General features: G+C 41.7%; 1 protein-coding gene across 1 annotated transcript in view; it reads right to left on the reverse strand.

The window, feature by feature from the left end:
- LOC309392656 (lysosomal acid lipase/cholesteryl ester hydrolase-like) overlaps positions 1-13,710 on the reverse strand; it is a gene marked incomplete at both ends in the record, with an annotated part of 37,910 nt that overhangs the window by 16,789 nt on the left and 7,411 nt on the right. Inside the window, one exon of the mRNA XM_081954086.1 lies at positions 8,114-8,185. Within this exon, the coding sequence (XP_081810212.1) occupies positions 8,114-8,185 (72 nt within the window). The remainder of the gene's footprint in view (positions 1-8,113; positions 8,186-13,710) is intronic.

Consider the following 13,710-nt stretch of genomic DNA (forward strand, 5'->3'; position numbering starts at 1 on the left):
GTGTACCAAATTGAATGGATTTCAAAGCAGTTGGTTACCTGATATCACTGTGACTCAAAACATTTGTAGGACACTAGACCAATAGACCAAACGCCAGGCTGTTAGCATACACTATTTTGTCCTGTTTCAGGTTCTAATCACACCCAAAAATAGTTGCAATGGAATTTAACACTTCACTTCAAGGCTTCAGAAATAAACAGTGAACAAAGTATGTAAACAAAACAGGAGCTTGCCTTTAAATCTTGTTTTTAACAGAAACATGCAGAAGATGAGTCTAAATCCAATTCACATTCCAAGAGCCAAGTCAGGGTTGTCATCCAGTCAAAAGATCAGAGATCCAGATGGAAGCCACACACAAGTATCATATGAGCTAGAAATCAGTCCTTGTTTCCCAGACTCAGGAAAGGCAGCAGGCATCAGAACTGCTTCTTAAATAAGGGTACAGTCAGTTATTCCTAACTGAGGGATTCAGTCCCTTGTTTGACAAGACGTTTAATAGAACCTTGCTGCTTTAATCTCTTCTCTACTCATTGAGTCCAGGTATGGGAGGCCTTATGGGAGGATGGATGGGAGGGTACTTATTCATCCTGACAGAAATGGCAAAAGAAATTATCATATCTATTAGATCAATTTCTGTTAGATCAGCTTCAGTTGGAAGAAACCTTTGTGGGTTGCAAGTAAATAATTTAAAAACCCTGATCAAGCAGAACTGTAATTATGTCTTGGAAAATCAAGTGGCCAGGAGCCAAAGAAATAGGCATTACATCCTACAACTTGTTTTGCTGGACACAGGTCCAGCACATCTAGCAGGCACCAGATTCATAAAGTTTTTGTGGATATGCATTTCTTAAATAGCTGCCTTGGCCCATTCCTATTTTCATATGCAGATTCCTCTTATTAGAGATATGCCTGTTTTGGATCGGGTTGCCTTCCCCTTACATATCAGAACCTTGGCCTGGCAATTGCATTCATATTTGATAGCCTTATTGCAGTGGTGATGGTGATGAGGAATGTGTGCCTTTATGAGTTGATTCTATATGACTGAAAAAAAATTACTGACATTGAGGCTGCCCCATTGCCCTTGTTGCAATCTAGATGGTGTTTAATTGCTGGAATATTATGTGAATATCTGTAATACTATCATTAATTGGATGGTGACAGTTCTCCTTATTTATAATTTATAAGGCTGTTTTATTTGTTTTACACCAGAATGCTGGTAATCTAAGGAGGGATAGATAAATTATTGGTAATATTTGTAAGGAACATTCACAAGAAGTGAAAGATCTTCAGAATAAACCAAGTCCAGTTGCCTTTTGAAAAAACACCTTGGGAACAACCATGATCTGGATGACTGAGAATCTCCATAGATATTTTATTCGTCAATAGTTTTGAGGACTCTTTTTGACATTTCATGGAAATTTCTACAATTATATATTAGAGCTGAGGTGGCGCAGTGATTAGAGTGCAGTACCGCAGGCTACTTCAGCTGATTGCTAACTGCAGTTCGGCAGTTCAAATCTCACTGGCTCATAGATGCACAAACATTTCCCACAGTTTCTGGTTCTGTTTGCTTTGGTTTTGTGCTTTTGGGTGTTTGGTTTGGTAGGGATTTACATTGTTTAATCTGGATCATTTATCATTGTATTCTGACCTAGGCTTCCCCAGCAGCATGAAGCTGAGTCCTCATCCCGATAAACTCCTTTTATTTAATTTACAATGAATTCCTTTCCAACAAAGTCCCGGCCCACAGTCTATCAAGATAGTTCACAATTACCAGCCTTTATCAGCCTTGGAGGGGTGGCCAGACCGATATCTTTCAGACACCATAATACTTGGCAAAAATGCTAGAATGAAATAATTGTCTCCTGCAAGCACCCCTCTCCTTTTGCTGCTTTTTTATTCCCTATGGGAGGGGCCATTCACCATCCACCTGTCGACCCTTGATCCTTAGTTGTTCCCTTTGTCTGTCAACTCTGTGCATGCGCACACTGGGAACAGGCTCCAGCTGTTCATCTGCCTCACTGATGTCTGACTTCGAAGGCAGCTGATAACTGTCAGACAGCCCTGGCCCCATCTCTGTCTCTGACACAAAGCCCTCATCAGAGCCTTCCCCAGATTCTAGGATTGGCCCATGTTCCTCCCCAACCTCCACACTGTCCAAATCTGCTGCCAGCTCCCCTGGCTGCTGGCGGGCCACAACACATTGCAACAAATTGTGTATATATGTAATAGTTTAAGGTATTGCCTTTAAACAATGGAAATGCAAAAGAAATTAATCCAAATGTGGAAATAGGTTCAGAAGGATGATTTTCCATGGATGGTGGTGGTGGTGGTGGGGAGAATACAACTGACAGGAATAAATTCTGAATAAGATTACGTCTTTGGGCATAAGGATGAATTGAAAAAATCTTGAAGGACTTGCTTGTCTTAATAAAATAGAGTTGCAAAACAACACAGAGAAGATTGCTTAGATGAGAAATGGGAACCAGTCTGATGCAACATCAAGGCATTGCATCAGAAATGGAGAAATATGGAAACAATGGGTTTAAGTAGCATCTGAGAAACAATAGTATAGATCTGCATGTACTCTGTCCACTTGATACCATAATGTGAGATGTCTCAATGCAGGGATTTGGATGTAAGAAAGAGGACTAGCGAATTCTGTTTGGCAAATGCTAGTGCAAGCTAGTTTGATTTGTATAGTATTTGAAAAGCCAACCAAATAGCTTTATTTCAGAAACTAAAAAACCAAAAACAAAGCGATGTCCAGATCTCTAAATTTAAAAACTACAAGGAACCTGTTGTTTAAATGTGGATTTTCATGCCTTAAAAATACATTGTGGTAGCCTACAGGAATCCATGCCTCTTTGCAAGTCTATCCAATAAATCTTTTCTTGGTAATTGTTAAGCAGAAACTGAGCATGGGAGAAGGAGAATAGTTCGTGGAGTCCTTGGTGCTTTTTGTTCTTGGTTGTTTGCTTGCAGACATTTCATTACCCAACTAAGTAACCCTATCAGTGCTAGTCGGTGTGAGATTTACTCCGTTTATATTTATTACTTTCTTAAATTTATGATGTCTGTCTCACTATCCCTAGTATGTGAGTATATACAATAGCTTGTTCTTCCAGTGTTGGTGGGACTGTGGATATGAGCAGCAGTGGTTAGAGTGCAGTACTGGAGGCTACTTCTGCTGACTGCCAGGTGCCTGCAATTTGGCAGATCAAATCTCACCAGGCTCAAGGTTGACTCATCCTTCCATCCTTCAGAGGTCGGTAAAATGAGGACCCAGATTGTTGGGGGCAATAGGTTGACTCTGTAAACCTCTTAGAGAGGGCTGTAAAGCACTGTGAAGCGGTATACAAGTCTAAGTGCTATTGCTATTCTCCTTGGTAGCTTTATTATTATATGCATAAAGGCCTTTCTCACAAAAACTATTCTGCGTAGTGCACAACAATAAAATAAAGCAGCAGATATCAAAACAAGAGATATAACAATCCACATTAAAAGATAAATATTACAAAAGCAAATAAACCTAGGCGAAGAGAGGGTAAGAATGGCCACTTCAACAATGGAGCCATCTAAGGATGTCTCTGGTTTCCTGGGAGCCCCAGACCTGATAACATAATCACATCTTGAAGGACTTTTGAAATGTCAAAATGGATATTGCTAAACTAGTTTCAGGAGGAAGAATGTTCCATAAGTGACTGCCACAGCAAAGACCCACCAAATGTAAGATCCCTAGTAGCCTGCCTTCTCTCCCAGATATAATGTGGCTGATGTAATGGGGAGAGGCAGTCCTTTGGCTAATCCTATGTCATGAAGAACTTTACAGGTTAAAAGCAACACCTTGAATTAGACCTGGAAGCAAATTGGCAATCAGTGCAGCTCATGGAGCAGATGTGTAACATGTGTTATTCTAGGACTGCTCTTAACTGCTGCATTCTAGATCTGCTAAAGCTTCCCAATTGTCTTCAAGGGCAGCCCCATGTAGATCTCATTGCAGTAGTCTAATCTAGAGGTAACTAGGGCATGATTGATATAAGCAGAGTTAGTGTTAGCAGTTTCCTTGAAACCCAACCTATTGTTGTCTGCATCCTGCCAACAAGACACAATGCAGGATACGTATACATATGTAGGATATATTTTACCATGTGCCCAAACAAATGAATGGCAGCATCACATTGTATATATTTTTTTCACCCATGTTGAGTGATACATATGTGTGCATGCAATTACAGACTATATGTTTGTGATAGGCTTGCCATAACTTATTCAATTAACACTAGTTTTGGATTTGCATGATCCATTGGGCTGAAGTGAGTTGTGCAACAGTCACAATTAAGTTTCTGCAATGGAAAGTGAGCACTGAAAGATTCAGCAAATCTGTCTAGCGGGGCTAAATTTAAAAAAACATAGCAAAAAACAGGTCTTTCTCTAATCTTGTTCTATGCAGGTAAATTATTTATGATTGATCACTTAGCAACCACTCCAATTTACAACAGACCCCATCCCAAATAATTACAAACTGGTTCAGAAATTCCAATGTGCTTCCCACAGTCATGAGACTAACTTTGTTACGGTAATTTGTAGCATCCTACAACTGCTTGAGGAATGTGGTGGCTCAGTGGCTAAGATGCTGAGCTTGTTAATCAGAAAGGTCAGCAGTTCAGCTGTTCAAATCCTTAGTGCCGCGTAACAGAGTGAGCTCCTGTTACTTGTTCCGGCTTCTGGCAACCTAGCAGTTTAAAAGCATGTAAAAATGCAGGTAGAAAAATAGGGACCACCTTTGGTGGGAAGGTAACAGTGTTACATGTGCCTTCGGCATTTAGTCATGCCAGCCACATGACCATGGAAAGTCTTTGGCTCTTTGGCTTTGACACGAAGAAGGGCACCACCTCCTAGAGTCCGGAACGACTAGCACATACGTGCGAGGGGAACCTTTACCTTTACATTACAATTGCTTGACTGTAATTTTACAATGTTTTTGCCCAAAAAACCCAGCCTTTACTTCCAGCAAAAGTACCCGGTTATGACCAATGGGTTTGCTTAACAACTACTAGGCTCATTTCATAATAGCCGTAAAAAAAGCTTCCGAATTCGAATCAGTCACGTGGTAATCTGGTTTAACAACCATCATGACTTACAACTGTCCTGGGCAGGCTCCATTACTGTTGTAAGTTGATAACTATTTGTATTACCTTTCCCCTCCCCCGTTTCCTGATAACACTATTCCAAACATTTAATTGCCTTCAACTCAACTGAATTCAAAGAGAGGGAAATGATTGTGATGTAAGTTGTATGAGAGGGGAGCAATTTGGATTGCGATTTCAATATTTGAAATGGAAAAATTGACATTATGCAATGTGTATTACAGAGAACAGATTCCCTTCAGCTAAAACTACACATAGCTCATTAAATCAAGAGATGATGCTATGGGTGACAAACACGGGAGAATTACAATGAAGATCATTACACTGATGCTAAAGTTTATCCATTTTTTGGAAGAGATTATGCATGTGTCTGTGTTTCTCACAAAATAAGTCTTATTTTCTTTTAGTCTTGAAAATAAGCACTTGGGTTTATTTTCGAGGCGGTTTTACTTTTTCTGAGGTGCAGCAGAAAAAGGGAGGAAAATGGGGAGGGGGATTTTCCTGCCTGTCATCCTTCTTTCAGTCTGTGCTGAGCTTGAGGGATGGATGACAGGTAAGAAACCCCCTCCCCTTTTTTTTCTCCCGTTCACCAAAAAATCTCCTGTTCGCTCCCAAAAAGAGGGAAAAAGCAAAGCAGCTGCCCTTGGAACTGCTGGCTTCGGGGAAGGGGCCCAACAAGCAGAAGCCCCCAGAAAGAGAAAGACAAAAGTGGTATTTGCGCCGCCCCAAGGGGCCAGTGGGCTGCAGCTGCAGCCAGACAGTTGCCCCCTCCCCTGCCACCACTCATGCTGGCCACACCCATCCCCCCTGGGGTTTTTTAAAGGGTAGGGGAATATTAGGCCCACCAGCCAAAAATTAGGGCTTATTATTGGGGTGGATCATGTTTTTGGAGAAACACAATTCTTCAACAGAGCAATTATTTCATTATTCATGCATTGGGATGCGTCCAGACCTCAGATGAAATTGGGATGTGCCAGTCTGGAATGGATTTATAGGAAACAAGGTGGTTGATTTACCTTTTTTTCTCTAGTTTTTGCTTTTCCACTTGTCTGCCAAGGCCATTTCCAGTTATAATTATAGTAACCATGGAACAGCACTTCCCTGTTCAATGTCCATGTTTTGTAATGTTTGATTTAGGGTATCAGAACTTTGGCTGCCTCTTTTAACCCAGACTGGTGGTTAGCACATATCAATTTCTTCTCTCAGGTCACGTGGGGGGAAAAGGGCTTAAATGTCTAAAATATCTAAATGCTCCACCTGTAGTTTTCTGACTGGTGCTATACTAATTTGATGCTTGCTTCTTTAACTGCATGCACAAAAAATTGTCACAACCCCCATCATGATTTTGTATTTAGCATTTTATTAACCCAGTTTATGGCATAGCATATAACCATGAGTACCATGATGTACTGTAGCCTATGCTTTCTTGCCTTTTGGTAGTTCTGTGGGATTGGGGCCATTCTTTGCACATTAATATCAGATGGAATTCCTTTATTAGGGAGTTTGAGATCTTTTAGATTTTAATTCTGATTCTTGCTCTTATTATATGACAGCAGCTCTGAATCATAGATTTGAGTGCTACTAGTAAACTTAGGCTGGTTTGAACCAGCGTCTAAATCCTGCAACTTATTGGGGGTTATCTTTTCAGAAATATTTCTTCATTAAAAGGAATAATACTCCCTATGTTTACTTCTCCAGGATTTGAATAAAAAACCTGGTAAGCTTTTCTTCCAAATGTGCCATTTAATTTATTCTTTTTTCTTTAGGTCTATGCAACCAATTACCTTTAGTGGACTTGCTCCCCTTCCATATATTGAGTTTTCCTGGCTTTGTGAAGTTCTTCTTCTCCATAGAATTTATCTAGCAAGTTTTCACCCAGCAGAAGGTGTATTAAGTTTGTTTAGCAAACATTTTTTTTTCTATTGCTTTCCCATTCTATTAGTACTATAACTTAGTATTCCTGCTTTAATGGGGAGCCAAATTTAAAAAGAAAAAAAAAAGAAATGTCCTGGTTGTCTATGAGAATTTAATTTGTTTATCAATTGTAGAGGAATAAGATAGAGAATTCAGAGAAAATGGGAACAGTTTGAAGAAGTGATTTGTTAATGTAAATACTAGTTGGAGAAATAGTGTAAAGTCAGATTGCAAATATTTCTTCAACAAATTCATCAGTTCAGGCTTCATTAAGACTTCAAGATGTGTTTTTAAATTGTCATCATACAACATGCATTCTCTCTACATTACTGCTGAGGAATCACTGATATTTTTTCATTATCTCAATGATAGGCATGTACATAACCTCAGTTGCATCCAGTCCCCAAATGTAATCAAGATGTTGCCATTCAGGAACACGTTGATGATGTATGACATTACTAAGCCGTGCTATTAATGCCTGGAGGTCTTTTATGTTCACAAATAAGTCATTTCCCCCAGACCAGAGTGCAAAGGGTATTTTTATATCTTCTATCTTGTATACGGGAGGAGTCGTCTGGAAAGAAAAGCAACAAATTTAAATAATTGGTCAAAAACTGACAGGAAGAGATATAACATATAAGACATTGCAAATTACCACTTTTTAAAAAAACTCCTGAGCAAGCAAACTAATACTAATAGGACTTCCTAGAACTCAGTGCAAACACAAAACCTGTGATGAAACTCCCTCCCTCCCTCCCTCTCTCTCTCTCCCTCCCTCCCTCCCTCCGTGTGTGTGTATGTGTGTGTGTGTATTACAAGTCATTTTTAACTCTGACTTTTGCCTTCAATACATAGTTGATCAGCTCAGAGCCTCAGAAAGGCCAGGATCTAGATTGTTGGGGGCATTGTTCACTGCCCAGAGAGTCTGTAAATTTGAAACAAGGTACAAAATAAAATTCTACCCATCTACAACACATCCAAGAAGGAAACTATTCTGATCTAAAAAGCTGCAATTGAAGAATTTAATAGGAAAACTTTTATTTTCATACCTGCTTATACTTCTCCATATTCTTTTCCTTAGTGCCATAATCATATCCTTGAAAGACCTTTTTATTATAGATCTACAAGGAATAGTATGGAATTACAGAACTGAATAAAAGAATTACTAGTCGTTTTGATAACATACCACTGCTATATAAGCTACATTGGCTTCCAGTTGCAACTCAAGGTGCTGGTTGTCACCTTTCAAAGTCTTCGGGGCTTGGGACTGAGTTACTTATGGGACTGTCTCTCCCCAGGGGTCTCTATCTGTCCCATCCAGCAGGAGGGCCTGTTCTGTGAGCTAGTTTGGTTGCATCCATGCTGATCTTCTGCAAGACCTCGAAAACATGGTTTGCTGCCCAAGACTGTAGTGCTGGGTGAGTGCGATAATTCTGACTGTGCTGATAATTGTATGGATAATGCGAATCCCCAAATAATCTATGGTACAAAAACCTACCTGTTTCCAGTGAAGAAGATTTTGTATAGATGTTCCAGCAGGATAATGTGCTACATACATGTCCATACGACTCTGAAAAAAAACCATTTATTTATCATAATTCCCTAATTAATTTCATCTGCCATGTAACAAAAAAATTCAATTAGAGCTTATGGTAAGTTTGTGGGTCTATTTAAATACATGAATAAACCTGATACAATAGATGAATATCCCCAGGATAGTACTGATTCTTTATACAAGCCATTAGTTTTTGGAACAATCATGGTACTTGATTCTTCAGTTTCATTAGCATGACATTTGGTAAAAACAACTTGGAAAGTTCTCAGTTCCTATATAGTGAACATAGTTACACCTTCTATTCTAAATCTTTTGTGCAGTTAATTCTTTCTTCCAGGAAATCTTGAAATGCAAAAGTTAATACCAGTGGTGGGTTTCAAAATTTTTTAGAACCTATTCTATAGGTGTGGCCTGTTTTGTATGAGTGGCTTGGTGGTCATGTGACCAGGTGGGAGTGGCTTGGCAGCCATGGGACTGGGTGGACGTGGCCAACTTATAAAACTCACTTAACAACGCTCTTGCTTAGCAACCAAAATGTTGGCTCAGAAACTCTGGCATTTGAAGCATGCAAATCTTAAAGCTGTCAAGTTACAAGACCCTTGCACCCCTAACCCTTTAGAAAAAAACAACCCCAGGGGTGTTCAAACTTGACAGCTTTAAGACTTGTGGACTTCAACTCCCAGAATTCCTCCTTCCCTCGCTCAGCTGCTACTGCCAGGGTGCCACCAGGATAAGCAAGGTTTTGGGAGGGACCTTCCCTCCCCCTCTAGAGAGCCCATGCCAGGAGAGAGGAAGTGAGCTGGTTTGAATGATGGCTAACAGGTGGTTTAGTGGCCAGTGAGTGCCTCCTTCACATATTTGAGCAGGCAGAGAAAGAAAGGAGGTGCGCGTAGACAATGCAAAGGAGCCTGCCGCTTGCTTCCTTCACACGTTCGGACATTGGGACTGCTTTCTCGCACGTCTTCGGAGAAAGAAAGAAGGCATGCAAGAAAGCAGCCCCACTGCCCAAACACGTGAAGAAAGCAAGCGGTAATCTCCTTTGCCCTCAGCTACATGCACCTCCTTTCGTTCTCTGCCTGTCCAAATGGATGAAGGAGGCAGGCAGAGAATGAAAGGAGGTGCACGTAGCCAAGGGCAAAGGAGCCTGCAGCTTGCATCCTTCACACGTTCGGGCAGTTAAGGTGCTTTCTCACACGCCTCCTTCATTGCCACCCGCCTGCGTTCCAACTAGGCCACCTCCTATCTCCCCACATGGGCACTCTGAAGGGGGAGGGAAGGTCTCTCCCAAGACCTGCTTCCCTTACCTCACAACGCAGTTCCGGGATGGCGGGAATGGGATATTCTTTTTTTTGCCAGTATGGGCGCGTAGCCTCGACCCATGCTTTCCTGCCACCTCCAGTCCAGCCCCGGGCAATTTCCCTTCCAACCCACTGACCTCGGAACACTCTTCTGGATGGCCTCTCCTTCATGTCCTGTTGCCCGCGTCCGGGCAGGTGCTGAACCCCTAGAGTGGACCCATGGCAGTGGTGCGTGGGCTGCTAACCATCCCAGGGCCTGCCTGGTTGCTTCTAGAGGGGGCAGGCAAATGGGCAGCATTCCCACCCACCTTCCCGGCCACCTGCAGCCTCGGAGCCTTAGCTGGGCAGGCAAAGGAAGTGGGTGGGTGGGGCAAGCATGGTGTGGACAAGTGGGGAAAACAAGCAGGGTTGTGGGCAGATTAGGGGAGGGAACTTTCTGGTACGGGGCCTACAGAAGAAGGGGTATGGGAAGGTGTGCTAAATTTCACCAACCGGTATGCCTATACCAGGGCGTACCGGTTGAAACCCACCCCTGGTTAATACTCAAGCTTGTCTTATTTAAAATTTGAGAAAGGCTTTAATCTAAGGGTTGGCAAACATTTTATGTAAATGGCCAGATTCTATCCCCTTCCCTTGCCTCCATGTGAGTGGCTGGGAGGTTACATCAGGCATTGGACAATGTTGGCCCAGCAAGGCCTCAACCAGTAGTGGGATTTAACTTTTTTTACTAATTGTTCTGAGGGCGTGGCTTTGTGGACGTGGTGTAGCTTTGTAAGTATGGCTTTGTGGGCGTGGCAGGGGAAGGATACTGCAAAATCCACATTCCCTCCCTACCCCACTAACCTGCTTTCCAGCTACGTTTTCCTGTTCAGGGCAACAAAAGATCAGCTGGGAGGCTGGGAGACAGCGGGAGCAGAGGCAGCCTATTTGCCAGTTCTCAGAACTACTCAAAATTTCAGCTACTGCTTTTCCAGAACTGGTCAGAACTGACTAAATACCACCTCTGGGCTAGGGGTAGGATTCTGCCAGTTTTACAACCATTTCGCAACTCAGGTGCAACGCACGGGCACATACATGCGATAATACAATAGCAGAGTTGGAAGGGACCATGGAGGTCTTCTAGTCCAACCCCCTGCCTAGGCAGGAAACCCTATACCATTCCAGACAAATGGCTACCCAACATCTTCTTAAAGACTTCCAGTGTTGGGGCATTCACAACTTCTGGAGGAAACTGTTCCACTGATTAATTGTTCTAACTGTCAGGAAATTTCTCCTCAGTTCTAAGTTGCTTCTCTCCTTGATTAGTTTCCCCCCATTGCTTCTTGTTCTACTCTCAGGTGCCTTGGAGAATAGTTTGACTCCCTCTTCTTCGTGGCAACCCCTGAGCTATTGGAACACTGCTATCATGTCTCCCCTAGTCCTTCTTTCTATTAAACTAGACATGCCCAGTTCCTGCAACCGTTCTTCATATGTTTTAGTCTCCAGTCCCCTAATCATCTTTGTTGCTCTTCTCTGCACTCTTTCTAGAGTCTCCACATATGTTCTACATCGTGGTGAGCAAAACTGAATGCAGTATTCCAAGTGTGGCCTTACCAAGGCATTATGAAGTGGTGTTAACACTTCATGTGATCTTGATTCTAGCCCTCTGTTTATGTCGCCTAGAACTATTTTGGCTTTTTTGGCAGTTGCTGCGTACTGTGGGCTCATATTTAAATGGTTGTCCACTAAGACTCCAAGATCCCTCTCACAGTTACTACTATTGAACAAGGTACCACCTATACTATACCTGTGCATTTCGTCTTTGTTGCCTAAATGTAGAACCTTACTCTTTTCACCATTTAATTTCATTTTATTAGATAGTGCCTAATGTTCAGGTTTGTCAAGATCCTTCTGTATCTTAAGCCTATCTTCTGGAGTGTTGGCTATTCCTGCCAGCATGGTGTCATCTGAAAATTTGATGAGTTCCCCATTTATTCCCTCATCCAAATCATTGATGAAGATGTTGAAGAGTACTGGGTCTAAAACAAAGACTTGGGGTACTCCACTGCATACTTTCCTCCATGTAGATGCAGTTCCATTGAGGACTACACGTTGTATACAGTTGGTCAGCCAGTTATGAATCCATCTGGTGGTGATGCTGTCTAACCCACATTCTTCTACTTTATCTAGTATTGGTTATGGTCTACCTCAAATGCCTAACTGAAGTCCAAGTAAACTATATCAACGGCATTCCTCTAGTCCACTAATTTTGTTACTTTGTCAAAGAATGCAATAAGATTAGTCTGGCATGATCTGCTTTTGACAAACCCATGTTGGCTTTTGGCTATTACTTTATTTAATATTAGGTGTTCACTAATTTGCTGTTTAATTATCTTTCCTAGAATCTTTCCTGGTATTGAGGTCAGGCTGATAAGTCTGTGGTTTCCTGGATCTATTTTTTTTTTGAAGATGAGAACCACATCAGCTCTTTTCCAGTCCTGTGGCAGTTCCCTGGTGCTCCAGGATCTCTGAAAGATGTAGTTCAGTGATTCTGAGATTTTGTCTGCCAGTTCCTTCAGAACCCTGGGGTATAATGCATCTGGTCCTGGTGATTTGAACTCGTCTAGGGTAGACAGGTGCTTACTTACCATTTCCTTCCCTATTTCAACTTGTGTTCCTAATCTGATTTTTGTGGTGCTGTTTTGAAAAGTTGGACTGTTTTATCCCTTTGTGTAACAGACATATGCAATAAATGAGTTAAATAGTTCTGCTTTCTCCCTGTTGCGTGTCACCTTCTTGTCACTTTCTCCCAGCAATGGACCAATTGTTTCCTTAACTTTTTCTTGTTTTTAACATGTTGGAAGAAGCTTTTTTTTTGTTATTTTTTACTTGTGTGGCAAGCCTTTCTTCATTGTGAGCCTTAGCTTTCCTCACTTCATCTTTACAGACTCGGGATATTTGTTGATATTCTGCCTTAGTTATGTCCCTCTCTTTCCACTTTTTATACTTATCTTTTTGGTTTTTCAATTTGTCAGACAATACTATATGCAGCCATGCTGGTTTATTTTGGGAGCTTTTATCTTTCTTCTTCATTGGTATTTTGCTAGACTGGGCTTTTATAATCTCATTTTTCAAAATTTCCCAAAATTTTTGAGTTGTTTTCACCAGCTTCAGGAAGGTTCCAATGAAATAGAGTTAAAGTCCCCCTACCTCAGTCTCTTTGTCTCTCTGACTCACCGCCTTGTATCCATCCACTCTGATTACCAGCCTCAGGAAGGTTCAAATTAAATAGAGTTAAGGGGCCCCTACTCAGTCTCTTTGTCTCTCTGACTCACCCCCTTGTATCCAGTAGCTCGAATCACCAGCCTCAAGAAGGTTCCAATGAAATGGAGTTAAAGGGCCCCTACCTAAGTGTCTTTGTCTCTCTGACTCACCACCTTGTATCCATCCACTCTGATTACCAGCCTCAGAAAGGTTCAAATTAAATAAAGTTAAAGGGCCCCTATCTTAGTCTCTTTGTCTCTCTGACTCCCCCCTTGAATCCAGCAGCTCCAATCACCAGCCTCAGAAAGGTTCAAATTAAATAGAGTTAAAGGGCCCCTATCTCAGTCTCTTTGTCTCTCTGACTCCCCCCTTGAATTCAGCAGCTCCAATCACCACCCTCAGAAAGGTTCAAATGAAATGGAGTTAATGGTCCCCTACTTTAGTCTCTTTGTCTCTCTGACTCCTCCTAGTATCCAGCAGCTCCAATCACCAGCCTCAGGAAGGTTCAAATGAAATGGAGTTAAAGGGCCCCTACCTCTGTCTCTTTGTC

This window comes from Natrix helvetica (genome assembly GCF_964273705.1).
Source record: "Natrix helvetica genome assembly, chromosome: 5".
Classification (NCBI taxonomy): domain Eukaryota; kingdom Metazoa; phylum Chordata; class Lepidosauria; order Squamata; family Natricidae; genus Natrix; species Natrix helvetica.